At 52.4% G+C, this 21,900-nt stretch overlaps 8 protein-coding genes across 8 annotated transcripts; 4 read left to right on the forward strand and 4 right to left on the reverse strand.

Moving 5' to 3' along the window:
* Positions 1 to 282: 282 nt before the first annotated feature.
* CPAR01_16010 (uncharacterized protein) lies at positions 283 to 2,078 on the reverse strand (the record flags this gene model as incomplete). Its single annotated transcript, XM_060500255.1, has 4 exons — positions 283 to 1,130; positions 1,189 to 1,256; positions 1,334 to 1,722; positions 1,812 to 2,078. The coding sequence occupies 4 exons, from the start codon at positions 2,076 to 2,078 to the stop codon at positions 283 to 285; spliced, it is 1,572 nt and encodes a 523-aa protein (XP_060341072.1).
* A 3,109-nt stretch (positions 2,079 to 5,187) lies between these two features.
* Positions 5,188 to 6,865, forward strand: CPAR01_16011 (gibberellin 3-beta-dioxygenase; the record flags this gene model as incomplete). Its single annotated transcript, XM_060500256.1, has 2 exons — positions 5,188 to 5,458; positions 6,576 to 6,865. 2 exons carry the CDS (start codon positions 5,188 to 5,190, stop codon positions 6,863 to 6,865), a joined length of 561 nt encoding a protein of 186 aa, XP_060341073.1.
* Positions 6,866 to 7,815: 950 nt separating this feature from the next.
* Positions 7,816 to 8,904, forward strand: CPAR01_16012 (alcohol dehydrogenase GroES-like domain-containing protein; the record flags this gene model as incomplete). The annotated part of the gene is made up of 1 exon (XM_060500257.1): positions 7,816 to 8,904. One exon carries the CDS (start codon positions 7,816 to 7,818, stop codon positions 8,902 to 8,904), a length of 1,089 nt encoding a protein of 362 aa, XP_060341074.1.
* Positions 8,905 to 9,526: 622 nt separating this feature from the next.
* Positions 9,527 to 10,276, reverse strand: CPAR01_16013 (uncharacterized protein; the record flags this gene model as incomplete). Its single annotated transcript, XM_060500258.1, has 1 exon — positions 9,527 to 10,276. The coding sequence occupies one exon, from the start codon at positions 10,274 to 10,276 to the stop codon at positions 9,527 to 9,529; it is 750 nt and encodes a 249-aa protein (XP_060341075.1).
* Positions 10,277 to 11,001: 725 nt separating this feature from the next.
* On the reverse strand, positions 11,002 to 12,615 carry CPAR01_16014 (glycosyl hydrolase family 43; the record flags this gene model as incomplete). The annotated part of the gene is made up of 1 exon (XM_060500259.1): positions 11,002 to 12,615. One exon carries the CDS (start codon positions 12,613 to 12,615, stop codon positions 11,002 to 11,004), a length of 1,614 nt encoding a protein of 537 aa, XP_060341076.1.
* A 646-nt stretch (positions 12,616 to 13,261) lies between these two features.
* Positions 13,262 to 14,779, reverse strand: CPAR01_16015 (FAD binding domain-containing protein; the record flags this gene model as incomplete). Its single annotated transcript, XM_060500260.1, has 1 exon — positions 13,262 to 14,779. One exon carries the CDS (start codon positions 14,777 to 14,779, stop codon positions 13,262 to 13,264), a length of 1,518 nt encoding a protein of 505 aa, XP_060341077.1.
* Positions 14,780 to 16,219: 1,440 nt separating this feature from the next.
* Positions 16,220 to 17,888, forward strand: CPAR01_16016 (YkgB; the record flags this gene model as incomplete). Its single annotated transcript, XM_060500261.1, has 3 exons — positions 16,220 to 16,608; positions 16,845 to 17,319; positions 17,550 to 17,888. The coding sequence occupies 3 exons, from the start codon at positions 16,220 to 16,222 to the stop codon at positions 17,886 to 17,888; spliced, it is 1,203 nt and encodes a 400-aa protein (XP_060341078.1).
* Positions 17,889 to 19,153: 1,265 nt separating this feature from the next.
* On the forward strand, positions 19,154 to 21,781 carry CPAR01_16017 (uncharacterized protein; the record flags this gene model as incomplete). Its single annotated transcript, XM_060500262.1, has 1 exon — positions 19,154 to 21,781. The coding sequence occupies one exon, from the start codon at positions 19,154 to 19,156 to the stop codon at positions 21,779 to 21,781; it is 2,628 nt and encodes an 875-aa protein (XP_060341079.1).
* Between the last annotated feature and the right edge of the window lie 119 nt (positions 21,782 to 21,900).

Consider the following 21,900-nt stretch of genomic DNA (forward strand, 5'->3'; position numbering starts at 1 on the left):
AGCAAGTCGGGCTATACAGCAGAGCTATATTCCACTGAGCAATTGTTTGTATTTAGATGCTCTGCACTGCAATCCTGTATTTTCATAGGTGACTACATCAAGATAGGAGAATTCAGGTTCTTTTCAACAAATATACAGCTGCATATGTTCACTTCTGAGTTGAGGTGTGATCACGCATCATGGAGCGAAAACTTCATCAGAGTGGATGGTAGAGAACATCCATATTACAATTATGTACTTCGAAACTTGCAATCAGACAGCCAAGCCGCAATTCTTTCCTCGCTATGATTTTGTCGATAGCCGCTTTTCCGCCGTCGTCGTATGAGTGGCCTCAGCTCCGAACTTGCCCCCATTCATAGAAAGAGGCCTGGCCTGTCGATTCCCCATCCACTCCCACGGTGACCCAGGCGGTGATGAGTGCCGATTGTTATACGATCTCCGTGTAAACCCAGCTTCAACGTCATAATCTCCTGAAGTCGGAGATATCCCGTCATGAAGAAGCGGTACCTCTCCGCTTGTCACCCTCCTCATCTCCGCAATCGTCGAAGGCCGCAGCGTCATGCTCTCGTCCCGCGGAATCATCCTTCCCCGCCTCGACGTCGTCCACGTTCTCGCCTCATACGATAGCTGAAACTCCATCGTCTTCATGATCCCCGAGGACGGCGGCTCGGCCGCTGCCCCGTCTGACGATATAGTCGATGTGGTGAGCGTGGGATCAGCAGTAAGACAATCGAAGCCGCCGCCGCTGGCCCCTGACCCGCGCCGTAACGGAAAGGCCCACGACGCCCGACTCCTTGGCGGCGGCACCGGCCGCACCTGATTTGCCTGTGGGCCGGAGGAGATCCGGGATTCGTATGAGAAGTCGTCGAACCGCAGACGTAGTACGTCGTTTTTAGATGTGCCCCCGCTTCGGAACTCGTGTTGCCTCCTCTCTGTTCTGTCCGATAGCGCCATTGAGTCGTTTGTGATTGTTGGAAGGTCCCGTGTTCGCCAGATGCCCCTTTCGTATCCCCGCCGTTGCCTTTTCCCGAGAATGTGTCGAACCAGCGGGGACAGAGCCGGTGCACAGGCTGCAGCTATGCCAATACCGGGCTCGATGTTGCTCCAGATGGCGAGATATGCTGTGTCGCCTTGGAAAAGTAAGTAAATGACCAAGCCTGGCTATAGGGGAGCTTTCTTGAGACATACGAAGAAAGTTTTCCTGGTTGAGCAATGCTGGAACAGCTACTGCGCGCACTATGGTCGCAATGCTCGCTCTAAAGAAGACGGGAGGTGATAAGTGAGTCCAGAAGCCTTTGCGTATGCTGGTACACGAACAGGCAGGGCGACATACATGGATGCGAAGCCTAGCAGGAGAATGACTAGTAGCTTCGTCTTTATGCGCATCTGCAGAGACCAGACAATCAACAACGGTAGAATGCCAAAGGTCCAGTCCGCGAGACAGTTCAGAATCGCGAGGGTGTATGTGCAGCCAAGCACCACGCTATCTGAGAAGCAGCTGCCTGGTGTCCGAGGGCCCACGTCCCAGAATACGTGAAGCGGTCTGCACTGGAAGATGACAAGGATGAAGTACAGGGACCCGAACACGAATGTCGAACAGAGGAGTATTCGAAGTGTCCAAATGTGTAAAGGTACAATGGCAATGCTGAGCAACAGTAGGCCAACGCAGACTTTCAGGAGCAGAGTAGTAATCAGATAAAGGAGTTCGCCGGCGAAGAAAAGCTGCAGACAGAGTATCAGCTCTCTAGTGCGCATAAAGTGGAAAGACTTCAAGCTTGTTGGTTCGCCGTTAAGAAGCCGTCTACACATACCTGAAGAGCTATCCTTCTGTCCTCTGACGAAAACTCTATAGCATCATGTCCAGACCCATGGAGGACTGCTGCGATATCCGTAAGAAGGTACGCGGTGAATGTAATCTGGACCAAGCATATGAGCTTGTCATCGAGAGTGAAGACCCGTGTCAGGAAGAGCCTCGAGTAGATGCGCAGCGGCACTGCGACCCAGGTGAGGCAGAGGCAAAAGATGGCGACCGCGATAACGCGACGAGGTCGGTGCGGGTCAATGTCGACGTCTACCATGCCGCGACATGAGGTTGATCGTACCTGATGATTGCCACTGCTGCATCAGGGAGATTGCGGCAGGGGCAAGAAAGAACAATCGAAGGAGAACAAGGTAAGAAGATCTGGGGAGCCAAACTCGGCCGTATTCGATGGCATGCGATCCGTAGGGACGGCACCCTAATGAAAGAAGGTCGGGTTACGCAAGGATCGGAACCATCCTCTCTCCTGGATGCGGGGATGGGGGGTCCGCTTGAGCTCAAAAGAACGTAGAGACAAAAGTCCAGATAGAAAGAATAGACTTTGAACCGGCACCTGGCTCAAGCTTTTGGATCGGCACCACGCCTAGAGGCCACGGGCCGGGTATTGACGTCGGAAAGTCTGATGGACGTGGATACCATCTCGCCTCTGAAGATCACTTATCCACATCATGACAAAGGGTGTCCCCAATGAAATCCAAATGGGTAGTCTCCATGAAACGTGGGATAAGCTCGCCCAAAGCTTGAGCTAATTACTGACAGCTGGGAAGAAAGAGGAATTGGCGCGTGCTCCTCTAAGCTCAAACTGCAAGGTGGCATTGTGCGAAATGCGACCATTCATCCAAAGTCACTCGCCCTACCCGTTCTAGTCGTCCCTTGTGTGCTCCTCTACCTTGATCCAATAGGCTTCTCACTCGATTGTTTTGGGCTGATGTCGTAGATAGTCTAGGTTTTGTCGGGCCTCTAATGCAATTGCAAACGGATTAGCACGGAGCAAATGCAGAAATTTCAGGTACGCTGCAGCCATGCACGACGATCAGATGGAATGTGGAGGGGTGCCACGGCTCATATCACAAAAAAGACATCATAAATGATATGATTGAAGGGGCGAAGAACTCATGGTTTGAGACATTTACTTGTCAGCTTTCCATCTTGGGACGGTGGCTTGAAGTTTGTAGAGATATTGGGGCTCTAGTTTACTTGAAAAGTCGACGGAACAGGCAATAAATACGAACTTGCACTGGCGTCAGACGATCTGGACCTTTTGCCCCGCGCGCGACTTTTCTCCCCCAGCCTCTGATATCGAGCTTACGTCCAGCTCAGCCACGCCGCGCAGTACTGGCGCGTCTCCAAAGGTGCCAAAGTCACCGAGGTCATCCGCTGCCTGTTTCTCAGGAATGAGCACGATACGATGGAATGCGAGATACGTCGAGCCAGATACGAGACATCCCACAAAACAGAACAACTGGTATAGTCTCCCACACCCAACCAAACTTCGCTAGGTGCCTTGGCTCTTTGCGCTAACCCGTGAATGAATATCCAGGCTCCAAGCACCCAAGAAACGGCCGCCCGCAGATTTCAACCTCTGTTCTACCAGTAATCGCTGGCGGATGAGTCACTTTACAGGCCGGTAAGCTTCATGGTCCGCTTGCGGATGAGGAAGTCATCGGCAAACATGATTCCCTTGAACGGACCGAGGAAGACATTGAAGCTGCCGACCACGGTTAGAAAGTTGCTGGCACTGTTAAGCAGTGACAAGGGCTGCATGACGAAGACGAAGACGACGGTCAGAAATCCCCCGACGGATCGTAAACTATCGCGGTAGCAGCGCGGCTAGATCGATACCCGCGACTACACAGTTGGAGGCAACGACCATGCCAAACTACGATAGCATGAAAGCGATACTGGTGAACACGGCCCCAGCCCGAGCACCGAAATTAGCCTCGTTCTTGCGCACAGCCTCTAGGAAGGCATAGGGCTGCTATAGCAGTATCCCTTCGTTGGGGTAGAGCGTTGCCGCGCACGGTGTGCAAATAATAACGATACAGGCCACAATGATGGTTCCCAAGGGTTCCATGATTAGCTGAGCGAGAACTTGGTCCCCTGGTTCCCGTGCAAAGCTGGTGTAGTCGGACTGAGACCACATATGCTTAGCGATACCTCCAGTTTAGCCGTAACCACGGCTACGACAGCCCAGCCTAAGTCTCCCCCTTGCGCAGGCTTGATTCCAGAGACCTTGCTCACATCTGCAAGAATGGCGCCTCCACCGCCCGCACGAGCTGTGCCCCAGATCGATAGCATAAAACGGCTGTCACCATCGTGGTCGAGGCGGAGAGTCACGGCTTGCGATGGTTTTCTGTGCTGAACCACACAAATGGCAAACAGAGCAGGAAGTACAGGATGAAGGAGATGAGGTCATAGACTTTCCTCGTCCCGTCCGCAAGCTCAGAATCCAAATTGAGGTGCGATGGCCAGACGCAGGTCAATAGGACCTTCAATCATTAGCTCCCATACCACGTGTTGGTGGCTGTCCATTCAAAAGACTCGGGTGGCCTGGTCGCGAGATTAGTCCACACAGCCTCAAATCTTGTTTGCACTGGGAAAGGTAAGGTAAGATTTAAGGTCTAGACTTACCATGGGAAACAGATAACCCCGTATACCCCAATTCTGCTTCATCCAAAGCGGAAACCCGATATGCCACTTTGCGCCAGGGTGGCCTCCAGCTATGCACACAAACCCAACAAAGGTGTGAGCGACGACGATTGCAATCATCGATTGCTTTAGCCCCATCAGTTTACGGATCGTTGCCTCTAGTCACCTCGCGGAATGGGCTAAATCGCTTACCCAGCCATTCAGGCCCAAGGAGATCGAGGAAGAACCCGTCGTCTAAGCGCCAGTATTGAAAGATCCGGAGACCACCCATAACCCCACAAACTCCCAAGGACTGTAATTGGGATGGGATTGAGGAAACGGACGGGTTTCTTTGTCGACATAGATGTCCACTTCAGTGTCTGTATCTTGATTTACTTCTACGCGCCGAGTTAGACGGCGGCTCTGTGACAAAGGAGATGTCATTGTTGCAAGTAAGACCTGAAGATGGGGAAAATTCAGGATAGGTTGCGATTTCAATTCTAGAACATCAGGGCGTTTTCTTCCCTGTTCATTCTTTCCCAAGTTTGAGTGAAGCTTTCGACTAGGCCTACGACGCGCAGAAAGGCCTGAAGCAGTCGAAGTCCGTCAACATCTGCCTACCGACCTACCTAGTTTCTAGGACAATCTATACGCCTATCACACAAAGCTCATGAGACTCTTGCGTCGGATGACTTTGCATTCGCGCTCCACCTGCCTAGAGATTACTTCGACGAATACCTATGTCAAGCGGCCAGAGGCGGGAATGTGCATTCTCCACTTCACACTCGGTAGACGAGCAGAACGGAATCGGCGCAGACACTGATGTCGAATGCTTCACTATTGTTACTCAAGACTCATCTGGCAGTCTCGAAGTACTCAGCAAGTCCGGCCACTGGATCAAGGCGGATCCCATCCCCGGCGCATTCGTTGTCAACATTGCCGACTGCTTCATGAGACGGACAGATGACTTCTTCGTGTCAACGATCAACAGGGCCATCAATAAGAGTGGGAGTGAGAGGTATTCTGCTCCGTTCTTTTTCGGATTGGATAGAGCGAATATATTGGAGTCTGTGTCAATATGCGTGAGAGCAATCCCGTTAAGTACTCCATCATGACAGGGGGGATATCTCATGCTTGGCGCGCGAAGAGGCAGAGGAGTAGCGGGGTTTCGACCTCAAACACATCAGATGAGACTTATATATTCCGAGGATCCGTTTGGAAAAGATCCGTCTCCGTCTCACCAAGTATGCTTCGGTAACGTGCGCTGTCTTAGGGACACATAATCAAAGGCTCCTAGAACCATGACGGGCAGGTTCAAAAGACGAAATTCCTTGCGGGCTAGCTAAACAATCCATAACATTTGTCTATGTGAGGTGGCAACTATTAGTGAACAAGTTGGATTACTGATAACATAAGCCCTTATTGAGGCATAGTGGGTCGCCCATCAGCTGCTTGGGAGTTTATAGTTCACCGTCAAATATAATAAGTATTGCTTGACATTAAATAAGGTTTATTGGTCCTGGATCTGGCGTATAGGCGAAGGAGACGAAGTCATAACTTCCGTCGGGCTGGGGCAGCATCAGAATCCTAGGAACGAGACATCAGACGTGACCAGCTTCGACTTGCTAACACACAATCAATTAATCAAATAATAAGCGCAAAAGCCCAGAAAGCAAATGATTCTCTTTTTAGATCTGAAGAACTTTTCCAACGACGAAACGATATTTTCAATACTTCAGTGATGTCGTTGTGGTCTGTGTGATCGGAACGAGCGGGCGAGGGTTGCTCTTGCAGCCCACTTAGTACAAAGCTTAGCACTTCAAAAGGGGGAAAAGCGAATGCGACATTCGACTTTCAACTCCTAGCTGTTTCTTAGAGTTTCCTTCAATTTAATTGAACTTCGAACAGTAATAGTATTCAATGCTGCGATTTCGTGCTGGGTCCGGTATACTTAAGCCCACACCAATCCGGTCTTTCAATGCATGTTAGACGTTATAGTCACATCTCGTTCAAGGCGATTGAAGCAAACATCAAATCAATCGCTCCTCATAACAATCACTACTTCATCAGTTAGTCAAACATTCTCCCAATACTCAAGAACCGGACTTGCATTCCTAACATTCCACAGTGCATCTCAAGACAGCAACCATTTTGTTCGCCCTGTCTAGCACAGTCTTGGCCGAATATATCACCGTCTTCCACGCCAGCTGTTCACCAGCACCACCTGCCGCGTACAATGACAGCCTGCGCAACTGGAGGCAGAGAATCTGTGAGACGGAGTTGAAGGGGAGCTACTACGACGAGGGCGACCAGTGCCAGGTGGTGGATCCCGTTACTGCGGACACCAAGAAGGTCTACCACCCAACCCTTGGCGCAGCAGGTCAGCCCAACATTAAGACGAGATGCACCTGGTCATGATGGGGTATTGAGAAAGGAACGTAGAGCCCTACAACTAGACTCGCAATTAATTGCGCCCTTAGCATTCTTATCAAAACGTGTATAATATTGAAGGAAACCCGGGTCTGTATCCAGCGCGATCTCGATGGCGGATGCATCTCAGGATCCCGCTCGGCACGGTGGGTCTAGGTGGAGTTGAGCCCACAGATCTAGCTTGCCTCACACCGATGTCACCGAGGGTGTAAAGCTCCGATGCACTCTCACCAGACGAAACTGTTGTGATGATTTCAAGGTTACATCACCGTACTTGAGACAGCGGTAATCGGCCGACGTCGTAACTTGGGTTTGCATATGGCGACGGGACATCGACTTCACACATTTGTGAACTTTTCCAAACTCACCGACATTTACCAGTTTACCACTAGCAACCAATAGACTTGAAGTTCTAACCGATGCTGTAAGTGTGAGAAGATCGAATTCTGGTACTGCATAATGTTCACCATCGTTGACATGTCAGTTACATGGCAGAGAAGTGGCAGACATCGACGATACTACAATTTTTCCGAAAGCTTACATGCTGAATGGGGTCCGATACCGTTCATATGCTCCCGGACCAGCGTTTCTGAATGGGCCACTTTTATGACACTATGAGGCTGCAAAGTCCGTCAAACTGTTCCACTTGACGTAACTATCATTGGATCCTGTGACGCTGATATTGCATTTCGCATCACATCTGATGAGCGTCTATTATGACGTTTCACAGACAAAATCGGTCACCGGTTGACGGTCTCGCCAGCCTATAAGTATTGAAAGACATCAAAGACAAACAGGTTCTTGTGAACTCATTTTCTGGACACCCTATTAAACCCCATTTTTGGTATCTTCCAATTGCATTGAGCCAAACATACCCAATCCTGAGTAACAACAACATTGCGACATCGCTACTGATTGCTGTTCAACCTCCTTCCAACATGGCAGACCAGATCCCCCAACAAATGCGCGCCGCGACAATCAAAGACTTCAACAAAGGCTATGAGGTAAAGGATGTAAACGTCCCGACCGACCTCGGCCCAAACGACGTCCTGGTCAAGATTGCCGCCGCAGGCTACTGCCACACAGATCTCCAGGTCCAGCAGGGTGTCTACGCCTCGGCCGGCGCAAAACCAGGCCTTGTCGGCTCCCACGAACCCGCCGGCACCATCATCAGGCTCGGTTCCGAAGCAGGCAAGCAGGGTCTTCAAGTCGGTGACCGTGTCGGTTCTATCAACACCTATGGCTGCTGCGGCAAGTGCAACTCGTGCAACCAAGGGAGACAGGTATGCGATAACCTCGTCGGCATGCTGGGACTTACCCTGGACGGCGGGTTCGCGCAGTACATGAAAGCCGACGCCCGTGTCGTCGCCAAGATTCCCGAATCCATCCCTTGGGCCGAGGCCGCGCCCTTGTTCTGCGCTGGCGCAACGGTCTACGGCGCGCTGTGTGCCGCGCAGGGGCAGAAGGGCCAGTGGCTTGCTATCGTGGGTATCGGTGGCCTGGGACATCTCGGTGTGCAATACGCCAAGGCGTTGGGATACAAAGTCATCGTCATCGACAACAGACAAGAAGGACTCGACCTAGCCAACGATGTGCCCTCACACCTCAAGCCCGATTGCACGTACCTCATCGACACAGAGGAGTCTCAGAAGAAGGTTGTTGAAGAGCTCCAGACTTCATTCTATGATACCAACCCCGGTGTCGACCGCGTCGTCATCACCACCGAGGCACGGCCGCTTGTGAGGTTCGGACAGCAATTCTTGCGCAAGGGTGGTGTGCTGGTCGATGTCGGTCTTCCCGCCGATGGGCCTTTTGAGGTCGATCCCTTTGCGCTGAATTTCAAGGAGCAGACTATCCGTGGTGCGTTGATATGCACTCCTGAACGGAGCAGGGAGATGGTGGAGTTGCATGCAAAGAATGGTTGCAAAACGCACATTGAGAAGACGTACGATGTTGAACAGGCTAACGAGATGGCGGAGCACTATTTATCTAATCAGCTCAAGGGCCGCTTATGCATGGTTTTCTAGGGGGCTAAGAGGACGAGCAGAGGTTCGGTATAATTATAGCAGCTTGCTTGAATATCAGATGAATGAGGTGATGATACAAAAAGCCTTCACATGGGCCTGCTGATGCACCGGATGTGCGAAGGCCCTTGCCAATAGTTCAGAGATTCCATCTAGGGAGGACGCAAGTGAATGCTCGTAATTATTGCATTTGGCTGAGTCCTCTCGTCGGTGGCCAGATCAAAGCCGTTCAGGTCGTCCCAGAATGCACGCAGTTCTTTTGACAAGACAGTGCTGGTGGATCGAGACATGGCGTTCCAGGTGTCAGTCTGCCACATGTAGACATTGTCAATAGGTATACGACGCAGGGAAGAAGCTCACAGAGGCCAACTGCTGTTAGGGTCAAAAGGATGAATTACTGAAATCTGCCCCTCCCTCGAAGTATACTCTCTGCGCTCTATATATGCTCGAGCTGCTCCTTTGTTGCTCAGACCTCCCTCGTCGGTCCTATGCTAGCCCCTATCCGGGCAGAGCCTGACAGACATTGAGTATATTCTGAGCTGCGCAATGTAACATGCGGCATGAAGTGTTGTATGACCTCTAGATACCATGTGTAGGTAGTTTTACTGTTGAGGCCGAACATTTATCAAGACATTGTCTCTTCTCCCCTGGGTCCTATCGCCGGCGGACGCGTGTAAGAAGACCAGTCAACAAGCCCAGGCCCGTGGAGGGTCTCGTACAACGCAGTGGCGTAACATGCCAGGTAATATTCGAAGCCGACGTATCTCTTCGAACTGCCATCAATCTCAGGGTACCCGTCTTCATTCTGTGGCTCATAACTCTGCACGGTGTCTGGAGTCCAAGAACCATCTACGACTGCGATAACCATTGGAGGAAGTAACAATCGGAACATTGGATGGCCAGTGTATGCGTTGTCTGCATTCTGGAATTGAACAACGGTGGCGAGAATTTGCTTGTCGACGTATAGAAAGAAGCGGAAACGAGGTAGTTCTGCCCCTGTTTTGCTCCAGAAGAAGCCGTCCCCGGCGGGAATGTTCTGAGTCGAAGTCCATTGATTGAAGTGTCGCCTAAGGTCCTGTCTCGAGGCATTCTCAAGGGTGGCACGATCCTCAATAACATGAAAATCGAGATACTGTTCTAACAGCTCAGCTCGGCGAGTCTTGACGAGCCATTCATGGGCAAAGTCCTTGAGCTGAGACAGGTAGCGGACCCAGAGATCTTCATCATCGTAGGTACAACGATAAATGACGAAGCCCCAGGTGGGATAATTGAGGTCTCTCATGTCTTCGCAAGTCCTCCTGAACGCGTCAAGTTTCCAGTCAGAGCGATGCCTAGGTAGCTCTTCGATTTTGCGCGTGGCGAAATATTCTTCCATGCTGTGAGACGTGGCTGGCGACTCTTAGGGTTGTGCGATAGTTTCCGGTAAAGGCTAGGCGAAACTGTGCCGCAGGATGGATGCTGTTGGAAGTTGTTGTCAACCAGAAAAGAGGGCGCTACCTGTTTTTAAAGCGGTTGGTGATAAAGATGGGGCTTAACATCCTAAGCAAACAATACACCGCGCACCATCCCTGTCCACGTAGGCGTTCTTGGCAGCATACGCAGTGTTGGTTTTCCCCTGCTCGCAATAAGCTCTTACGGCATGGTCAACCGACTGCTCCCTTTGGTGTAAGATTTGCTTTGACTTGCGTCCCAGAAGGAAGCCTGACTACTTTGAAATAGGCCTAGGGGGAAGTTCTAGGCCAAGTCCGATATTCAGGTGCAGCCCGAAGAATGACAGAACATCAATGCCTCCGCTACTCGTCGACCGGCTTGTCTTGGCGATGAATCTTTTTTGTCTGAGGCATGTCGTGAACAGCATCATTTGTGTGTCTGCTTTACTCGACACGATCGAATTTCAGCCATAGGAGCTCATTGATTCGAAGACTTGGAACGCCTATTACATGAGACTGCATCGTTCTACCAAAACCGAATGTTTCGAGATATTCATTTCAAGTAGGCATTTCAGTCCAGAACCGTTTGATTCTGCCATGCCTTGCCAAAATTTGACGTACAATATAAGGCCAGCGCCCTCGTACAGACGGAGACGATAGGGAATCTTTATTAAATATCATAACGGTCGGTCTCATCATGAACAGGACGGTACGTAAAATAATCAAAAGCCGCACGTCTAGCAGTCCCATTCAAATCAGACGCAGCAACACCAACAAAAGCACCCGTAAAGCTTCCATGCGCCTGGTGCCCACCACATTCATCCGAAATGATGGAAGCATCGTACACCGGACCAATAGCCTTGAGTTCCTCGCCCTCGAGAGCATAGTAGAACTGAAGCTTCGGCCCGCGAATCGTCAGCGCGAGTTTCACCTTGCCCGTATCAGGCAGCGCAACCGCCTCGGGAAACGGCATCGTGAGGTCGCTATCGGGCCACGAAGCCTCAGAGCTCTGAATCAACAGCTCGCGCTTCCCGTCCTCGTGCGCGGTGACGGTCAGGTAGAAGAAGTTGTAGCGGCAGTAGTACGCTGTCAACCCCGCGAACTCGCGCTCATCGGTGGGCGCAAAGTCGACGGTGGTCTCAGCGTCGTAGGAGAAGTGTGTCTGCCTGCGGGCGACGAGCGCCTGCTCGAACCAAGATCCGATCGACTCCCTCCCGATGAGCGTGAGCTTCCCGTCCTCGATTGAGAAGATGCGCTCGGGTTCCGGCGTCCGCAGCCACTGGAAGTCTTTGGGCAGGCCGTTCTCAAAGGTGTATTTCTTCTCCGCCCAGTACGAAGTATCATCTCTGGTACCAGGTACCTCGACGTACAGAGATGGTACGGGGCCGTTCTTGACGTAGAGCCAGTCATCGTCGCCCCAGTACGCCTCCTGGATCGCGGTTTCGCGTCCAAGAACGCACCGCCTCTTCTCCGTCGTGGGACGACCCGTCAGGTGAACCATGTAGGTCTTTCCGTCGGGCGTGTCTACAATATCACCGTGGCCAGCGCGCTGGAGCGCCGCGTCGGGCGCATCTTTGGACGTTATGACGTACTTTTGCGGGTGTAGCTCGTACGGACCCCAGAGATCGCGGGAACGAGCGAGGGTGCAGGCGTGCTCGTACGCCGTGCCACCCTCGGCGGTTAGGAGGTAATACCATCCGTTGCGTTTATATAGATGCGGGCCCTCTACGAGAGCCAGCTCGGTGCCGCGGAAAATGTTCTTCTTTGGGCCGACGAGCTTTCCGGCTTTCGGGTCGAACTCCTGGAGAACGATGCCCGTGAAGGCGTGAAAGCGGCGGCGATGGTCCCACATCATATTGACGAACCACTTGCGGCCGTCGTCATCGTGGAAGAGCGATGGGTCGAAGCCCGACGAGTTGATGTAGAACGGGTCGGACCAAGGCCCTTCAATGGCTGGCGCGCTGACAATGTAGTTGTGGGTGTCCTTGAAGGATCCGTCTTTACGCTTGACATCGGTGAAGACGAGCCAGAACTTTTCGCCGTCGTGGGAGAGGCAGGGGGCCCAGACACCACAGCTATCTGGGTCACCGCGCATGTCAAGCTGACTCTTGCGACTCAATGGTCTTGTGACGAGCTCCCAGTTTGCCAGGTCTTTGGAGTGATGAATTTGGACGCCGGGAAACCATTCAAAGGTTGATGTCGCGATGTAGTAATCATCTCCGACTCTCAATATCGAAGGATCCGGGTTGAACCCGGGAAGAATTGGATTCCTAACTTGAGGCATTGTGAACTCGGAGTTTGAAGGACAACTGGTGTTGGTGATCAATGCAAGAAACCGGGCACAAACCAACAGTCAACTTTGAGAAACAAAGACTGAGGTTAATATTCATCAAAGATGGCTCTCCAAAGCCAACTTAGCCAGAGTGAGTTGAGCCTTTGAGATGATTTGACCCCACGCCTCCACAAGTTGCATTTAGCCGGAACTGAGTGATTCGCGAGAATGCCGACCGAAGGAACTCCACTTGTGTGTTTTTGTGGACTGTGGATTTTACCCCGCGGGAATTGAGGGGAGAACTTGGAGAAGCATCATGCTCTTCTCCGCACACAGCAAGCTACGCGTGAACGCGACTCATACTGGAGAGCATGGACACCTTGGACGGAGAGTTTTTGAAACCTCATCGCTAACAAGTATGCGAATAATAGAAACGAAGGTAGAGACTTCGAACGAAGTTTCAGTCGAGACGTGGGAATCGCAAGCTAACAATTGAAAACACATCACTGGAAGCGATTGTCGGCACTGGTTCTAGAAGAAGATGGAGAAGTGAAATCAAAGCTTGGGTGATTTGTTCGAAATGATTGGTATTCTGTCACTTTTTCCCCTGATGTTCCCAAAACATATCCAAGAATCATGAAAAGTCCACTACCACCGCTCAAGGAAGGGGGATAGCCTGCTTGTGGTTGACAAAGACACCCTCAGGGTCGTAGACAGTCTTGAGCTGCTTGAGACGGTCAAAGTTGGAGCCGTAGAGACGGGAGCTCCACTCGGCCTCGGAGAGCTCGGTATCGGCATAGTTGACGAAGCCACGGAGAGGAGCGCCGCCGGCAACGAGAGCATCCTCGAAGGGCTTGATGAGTCCCTTCATGTAGGTGGTGCCGTCAGCAGGGTAGGAGGTAGCATCAACGGAGTTGGCCTCCCAGCGGATGAGCCAAAGGTTCTTGCCGTGGGCGTAGGCGGTGTCGGCATCGGCGATGTCGCGAGAGACGCCGCCCCAGAGGTCGAGGAAGCCGGACTTGCGGAGATCGGTGCGGTTGAAGGCAATGGTGGTGCTCTCGTATAGGGTCTTGGCCTGGGCCTCGGTCAAGGGGTGGTCGGTGGTGATGGTCAAGGCCTGGGTGTAGAAGGAACGGCCACCGAGGGTACCTCCGTTGGGCTGGTTCATGCCGGCGCCGGCGACGGCGACCTCCATGTCCCAGAAGGGGAGCTCGGTCTTCGCGACGGTGGCGTTGCTGCCGATGGCCTTAAGAGCGGTGACAAGAGGCGCGATGACGGTGTCAAAGTCGGCAGGGTTGCCGTAGAAGTAGCCGGTGCCGGTGTAAGGGGGGCCGCTCAGGGACCAGCGGAGAGCGAGCTCATCAGGGCAGTCCTTGGAGAGGGAGAAGTCCTGGATGGCGATGACGGCCTTGGCAGCGGCCGTAGAGTCGAGTTGGCCGCCGTTAATGGTGAAGTTGACGGCGGTCTCAAAAAGGGGCTTGTGGGTGTTGGTGGTCACAGAGAGAAGGACACCGTAGGAGGCACCGGCACCCTGAGCAGCCCAAAAGAGGTCAGAGCCCTTAGCGGCGTTGACGATGGTGCCGTTGTACAGCATGTACTCGACAGACTCGAGGTTGTCCATGGGAGTACCAAGGTGGCGGGAAGAAGAGCCGTATCCGCCACCGATGCTGGAGCCAGCGAGACCGACGTGAGCACCTCGGACGTGGGGGAAGTGACGGCCGTGGTTGTCCCAGAGGTACTTGAGGACGGGGCCAACGTGGGTACCACCGCCGTAGGTGAGACGGCTGGTGGCAGCGTCAAAGGAGACGGAGTTGAAAGCAGCCATGCTAATCACCAGGCTGCCCGGGTTTCCGAAGCCGTAGGCCTGGAAGGAGTGGGCGGCGCCGAGGGGAGACGCCGAAGTGGAAGCATTCCGGGCGCAGTCAAGAGACAGGGCGACTTGGTCCTTGTTCTCGGGGAAGGAGATGGCGGCCGGATCGACCTTGATACGCTTCTGGAAGCCGGTGGTCTCATCGGCCCAGGTGGCATCGGTGCTGATGACGTTGCGGACACCGGCGGTCGTCAAGCAAGACTGAAGAGCGGCGGCCTTGTTCTCAGCCTGCGCGCTGACGAGAGCGGGAGAAGCACAAAGGAGTGTAGCGACGGCTAAGCGTCTAAGAGAGAATGTGGAATCCATAGCTGTAGTATGTACAGGTCTATACAGCCTGGTAATAAAGAAACGAATGTAAGGATCAAAAGATGGAGATCTGGAAGACTTGAGCTGTGAGGCTTAGAGACGGGAGTCTGTATTCAGTATCCGAGCCTGTACACGGGTTCGTCTTATACTTAGCTTGAGATATATGGGACCATCCCATTGAGGGTCTCCTCTAAAGACTCGTACGGATATTCTCGTAGAGACGCCTTGGTAAATGGCAATCGGTCTCGGATCCTCGGCCGTCGCCTTACACTCGATATCCGTCTCAAAGTCAAATATCTCTCCAAGCCAGGGCCACGGTGCTACCCGATCTTGGCGTCTGTCCCCTCTCTGACTTAGCGTTGTTCCACTGTCAACGACTCCACGACCCATTCATTGAGACTCCAGAGCCAGGGAGAAGTATCAATCACGCCTTGTTTAATCATATCAATCAATCTGGTTCTGTATTAGGTCTTGGCGCTGACCGCTCAGCCTCTTGACCTACTCAAAGCAGAGAACCTTGTCCGGATGATTCACCCCATGAAGCAGGCCAAACCTAGCTCCCAAGCGTCTTCTCTATGTCGCCGTCATTCTGGAACCGGAGCCCGTCCCCCTTTTCGGCACTACCGACCACCCCGGCGCCCGTTTTTTAAGGTTTTGTCATTGGGGCGCAAAAAGGCGCCAGATATTCTTCAGACCAGGCACAGCAGGCGTAGCGTGTAGCAGCGGCAATAGTCGACACCGAGGGGAATGGTTAACGCCAACTGTTGGCCCCCACACACTCGCGGAGTTTTGACCCTTACCACCTTGGGGAGTACACGCGGAGTTTAGCTCTTGACCGTTATAGCATTCACCACACTGCTTGGTCTTGGCGATGAGGCGTCTTGTTAAACAACCTTCGAAAAGCGAGTCAGAAGAACTGAGGAACGACAGGCAAAAACTGGAGGGCCCCTGAAATCTCCGCGAATACCGGCACCTTGGGCAGAAGAGTCTTGGCAGGTTCAGTTGGGAAGTCGGGCTTTGCAATTGCGACTCTGAAGCTCGGGGCCATCCGATTGCACTCATTACCTTTTTGGTTTGTATATTAACAGGTTTCGAATCCCCTCAGGTTCACGATCCTAGATGAGGGAGAACTATTGCGAAAACTTGGCAAACTAGGAAGCAGAAATTCTTATCGCTCTTTTCAGCAAAAGACTTGGACTAAAAGAGTCCGAATCCACTCATTCTCATCCTTCACATCGCCAACCTCGTTTGCAGTTAAATCGCCGTTTACCCACCCCTCGGTTGCGATTGACCTGCCTGTTTTCTACCTCACCACATTCGCTCATTACACCACAATCCACTCATTTTGCCTATCCTTTCCCATCCACTCACTTGAGCACATTCTTTTCTTTCATATCGACCCTTTTTCCGCTTACACGATCGGCTTCTAATCCATCCGCTATGCGCACCTCACCCATGAAGAGCCTCTTGGCAGGTTCCGCCTTTCTAGCGGCCTCCTGCAACGCCGTCACCCTCTACGCGGCCGACTCGGGCGGAAATGTCACAACCCTCTCCCTCACCACCGGCGCCAACGCGAGCTTATCCGTCGCCTCCAAGTCGGCAGACTGCGAGGTGAACCCAGCCTGGCTCACCCTGGACTCGGCCAACCGTATCCTCTACTGCCTCGACCGGGGCTCCAACTCGGTTCCCAATGGCTCACTAAACTCCTTCTCTATCGGGGATGGAGGCGCCCTGACCCGCATCGCTCGCATCCCGGCGCCCGCCAGCGGTGTCGCTGGTGAGATTGTCACCACCGAGTCTGGTGCTCGCGGTTATGTTACTGCTTCATAGTAAGTGCCAAATTGCCAACGTCGAATTAAGAACTGCTGTTGTGTCCGTGTGTTGTTTGTTTTGGCGCTTCCGGTGGGATAGTTAAGCGTCACTGGGAAAACTTCCGCAAGGCCTCCCACCGGCTATTCGGACTTTGACTCCCACCGGTTCTTCGGACTATGACCTGCAACTCAATCTGTACCTTAAAGACATTAAACAAAAGTCATGTTTCAAGCTAACACGATGTCTCAACTAGCAACAAGAGCGCAGTTTCCGTCATCGCCCTGGGCGATAAGGGAGCTCTCCCCGGCACCGCGCCGCTCCAGGAGTTCTACCCAACCCTCGAGAAGCCCGGCCCGGTGACCGCCCGTCAGGATCTCAGCTACCTTCATCACGTTATTATCGACCCCAAGAACCAGTACGTTCTCCTCGCCGACCTCGGCGGTGACCGGGTCCGCGTCTACACCAAGGACCCGAACAGCGTCGCCCCGATCAAGGAAGTCGACGGCCTTGTCACCGGCCCCGGCGTCGGGCCCCGCCACGGTGTCTTCAAGACCATGGCCAACGGCGACGTCGTCTTCTTCTTCAACGGCGAGCTCGACCAAAACATTTACTCCTACAAGGTCGAGTACAAGGAGACCGGCCTCGCCTTCACCAAGATCTCGTCCATCCCCTCCGTCAACGCCGACTACCCTGCCACCAAGGCCCCGACAAGCGAGATTGCCATCACTGTGAGTTTGAGTTCTTTTTCATCTGTTCTGGGTCTCCATTTCCTATTTTGTTTTTTGTGAAAAACCCACCACCCCCTGCACTGTCGCAGATCTTTTTCTAGGCTTTATTTCAATCCTGGGTCGGCCCCCACGGCCTTATGCATCTCCCAAATTAGGGCCAGCGGGCGCATTCTACATCCGGATTGGTAATGATCGTGGTTGTGGAACTCTTTGACTGACAATTCACCCAGCCCGACCAAAAGTTCATCATCGTCTCGAACCGCGATGTCTCGTTCCGCGACTCCCCCGTCCTCGGCTCCGGCCCCTCAGACACGATGTCCACCTTCGCCATCAAGGACGACGGCTCCCTCGAGTTGGTGCAGCTTGCCCCCTCCGGCGGCTGGTCTCCCCGCCAGTTCTCCATCAACAAGGCCGGCGACCTCATCGCTGTCGGTCACCAGAACAACCGCACCGTTGTCATCTGGAAGCGCGACCTCGTCTCGGGTAAGATCATCACCGAGGCTGAGGGTGGCAAGGTTGGTCAGGTCACTCTCACTGGTGCTGTTGTTGCCACCATCTTTGATGAGTAGTGGATGTGCAATAGCAAAGCTCAGAAACCTATGCCTCAACTAGAAAAATAGATAAAAAAAAAAAAAAAATATCAACCAGGCTCCATTGTTTCCAAAATTGAGATATCCGAAAATTAGTGATGTTTTCGGCGATTCATGTATCCGTCAGTGATACCAGTACAATGACGGGAAAACTTTCGCCAGATTGGGAAATGTTGCGGCGATAGCTGCAGCCCAGGTCAAATTAGTTATCGAGCCTCGAACCTTACTAGAATGTCTATTATCTGGGGCTTGAAGCGCATTTCACAAAACTTGGGGCCGGGAGTACCTTACGACGTAAAAATGCCGACAAAAGCTAGAATTCTCATATTCATAATTAACGTAAACGCCCTTACACTTGGAGAAATTGACTGGGGAAATTGACTGACCATTTGATGTTGAAGCGATAAGATTGAGTAAGTTCAAGCAAACTACAACTCTAGTGCTTTCAGACGAACCACCGATCACCTTAGTAATTACATGACTTATACATACATCCAGGATTCAAGGCACACTCGGAGTTTCCATAGACATCAGGAACTCAACTCTTGCTTGGCGCAATCTTTGCAGAGTGATATGTGTGGTCCTGCTGCCCAACAGTTCGACCCTTCATTTCGGAAGCCCGAACCTCAACCCAGTTTGTAGATTCAACTTTTCGATGCTAACATAGCTGATTTCCTCGCACTTTCTAGAAGCTCACATACCATGCCAGTCACTACTATATTCAACAGCTCTAATGTCATGGTGCTCCATTCTGGATCCGAACTAACTGTGCGGTGTTAATAAGCAAGAAGTGTCATCACACAGTCTTGTGACTCTGAGATCCAGACTTCGAATTTCCGAAGCATGCGGCAATCTGTATAATTGCTCACCCTGTACTGGGATAAACTGTTCCAGTTTAGGCTACTGTTTGAATGTAGATTTTATGTTCGTGCCGAATGCTTTCAATTGGCAATGCGTACTATATTCTGCATGACGGCTCATTGAATGAATTCGGAATATTATGCAGTAGCGCTTATGCATAGCCATTTGATTTCTACGAATAGAAGTTGCCACTTCCTTCAGTTATGGAACTGAATCAAGCGAATGCTGATGCCTAAAAGATGAAATGCCAGGTCTTAACTGAAACCCACCGCGACACTCTCAATGTTTGACATACGTGTGTTAGGAATCGCGTCCAGTCTCGGTGCATAGGGCATGGTATTACGGAGTATTTGACATTTTATTGATCGACCGTCCAAATTGCCATGACATACCCTGGGAACTCATTGCGCAGGGAGCTGGAAAATCGCTGGGAACTAGACATACCAGAATACGAATACTCGCCCATCGACCGAGATGCACAAGAGCAGCGCTTTCTCATCCTCCATCCGTGTCCCGGCGACAAGAGCGATCCACAGAACCACGTAAGATGCAGCATAGAAGTACGACCGCTCGCCAAAGCCGGGCCGTTCATCGCTATCAGAGACAGTAGAGGCTATCGGCTGCTGAGGGATGTCATCGAGATCGATGGCAAGGGACTCGTCGTCCCAGTCGCGTTGGAGGTCTTTCTCAGATACTTTCGCGGTCACCGCCTGCCCGTGACATTATGGATTCGGCACATCTGCCTCGAAGAATTCTCCTCGGCAGAAGATCAGAAGGAGTACTGGACCCGTGACTTCCTCGACTCAATGTACGCAAGGGCAACTCAGGTCGTGAGCATGACCGAGGTCGTCACCGAGCTGCTGGAGAGGGGCATAGTGGAAAAGAGGATCCAATCAAAGTATCGAAAATGGGACAAGACCTGGCACTACATTCAAGACAAATCGGAGCCACCGTTCCGGTTCACCTTGCCCAAAATCTATCCAATCAAGCTAGGGAAAAGCCCATCCAACGATGCGACCGTTACGAACCTCGACTACGTGCCGCTCGACATGCTCGTCGGCGAGATCCGTATTCTCGTCGTGACACCTTCAGAGGACCGCGAGGCACCGGTCATCGCCCATCTGGCCCATTGCCCGATGGTGTGCGAAGTGTCCTACCACGCTTTGTCGTATACCTGGGGCAACGCCGGGGATACAGTCGAGATCGTTGTCAACGGCCATAGGATGCAGGTCCGGCGGAACCTAGAGCAGGCTTTGCGTACCATACGGAGCAAGGAAGTGTCAATGCCCATCTGGATCGATGCCTTGTGCATCGACCAACTAAACGTTGCCGAGCGGACTAGACAGGTTGCACGCATGTTTGACATCTATGACCGCGCATCCCAAGTCATCTGCTACGTCGGCGAGCACAGCGACGAGACCGATATGGCGCTGGACTTTGTTAAGCCGATGGACCAGCTCAAGATCGAGATGAATAAGAAGGGTGAGTACAATATCGGGAAAGAGGGGAACAAGATTGGCCCGGATCTCTATCCTGCGCGTTGTGCAGCTTTGTACAAGTTCATGTGCCGTCCGTACTTCAGACGAGTCTGGGTCGTCCAAGAAGTCGCCATCTCGTCAGATCCCGCAGTGATAGTCGACAACCGCAAAGCCGTCGCTTTCGGGTCCCTCGACGCCGCCGCGTACAACTTGCAAGCCATGATTGCTTTCAACCCCGTTCTCAGGACGCAGATGATGAGCGCAGACCCGCAGCTACACCAGTTCGGTCTATCGTACGACGAGCTCATCTTTATCCGTAAACTTTTCTACTTTAGGCACCTGATGGCCGGAGGAGAACTCTACTCCCCGTTCTTCTCACCCACCGTCCGGAAGGACAGCCCTGGCTTTCTCGAGGCCGCCATTCTCACACGAGACTTCCAGGCAACCGACGGCAGAGACAAGATCTTTGCTCTGTGGAATTTGGCGCAGGATAAGGAGGGGCTCGACTTCAAGCTGGATTATAACAAAAGCCGCCAACAAGTCTTTATTGACTTCGCAACAGCTTGGTCAAGACAGCACGGAAGTCTCGATATCATCGCCGCCTCTGAGCCATGGCACAACGTCGATAACTTCTACAGTCTCGTGCCGTCGTGGTGTCCCGACTGGACCGTCCCAGCAGCCACAAGCTGCCTCGTCCGCCGAGAGAGGATCCCCATGAGGTCCATGAGGCTGATGGACGACTTGGACGGCGAGCTTTACTCCGCCGATGGAGGAATTGGACAGCTTCGCGACTTTGAAGAACTCTTTAGCTTCAACAAGGGCATTCTCAACTGTCGCGGCATTGTCATAGACGAGATTGATGAAATCATCGAAGACCCAGGGAGAATCCCCTCAAGACACGTATTCCATCCACCCGATCCAGACGCCTTCTACAAGTTCCAAGAGTGGACAGCAGCCATACCAAAGATCTATAAAGACCGCGAAGCCAACCCGTACGATGATCCTCTGCAAGCAGCCATCGCCATGTTCCACGGCGACGTGACCTCGGCCTGGAATCGCCGCGGACAAGACCCGGAAAAGCTGGAGGCCTTGAGTGCTCGCCTCAATAAGACCAAAGAGCAGAGCGCGTGGCTTCACTACGACTGCATTACTGCAAAGTCGCGCCATATCCCGACGCACGAGTGGCCTTTCAGCTATGAAGGGCGTTGGTGGTTTGATATCGTACAGTCTGTGCTTCGAGGAAGGACGCTCTGTATCACGGAAAAGGGGTATATGGCCCTCCTGCCTTCTTACATCTCAGAAAAAACTTTCGACAAGCCGTGGCTCTTGGCTGTGATAGCGACGTGTTCTGTGCCAGTATTGCTGCAAGAAGTTGAATGTGTAGATGGGAAGTCTGCGTACAGTTTTGGTGGCACCTGCTTCGTCCAGGGATGGATGGAAGGGGAAATGCTGATGAGACTCGAAGACTCGGCATCGCCTGCTGGGTTCTGGTACACGGACGAGGCAAGGAGGAGTACATTGCATATCCGTTAAGGTCTTGTCCTTTATTGAAATGGCCTTTTCGGCACATTATATCAGATAATCAACTTCTCATCCAGGGGATGCTTAGAAGTATCACTCAGCCAGAGACTAGACATGATGAATATGTCTAT

The sequence above is a fragment of the Colletotrichum paranaense genome, assembly GCF_030867605.1.
Source record: "Colletotrichum paranaense strain IMI 384185 chromosome Unknown Scaffold_22.1, whole genome shotgun sequence".
Classification (NCBI taxonomy): domain Eukaryota; kingdom Fungi; phylum Ascomycota; class Sordariomycetes; order Glomerellales; family Glomerellaceae; genus Colletotrichum; species Colletotrichum paranaense.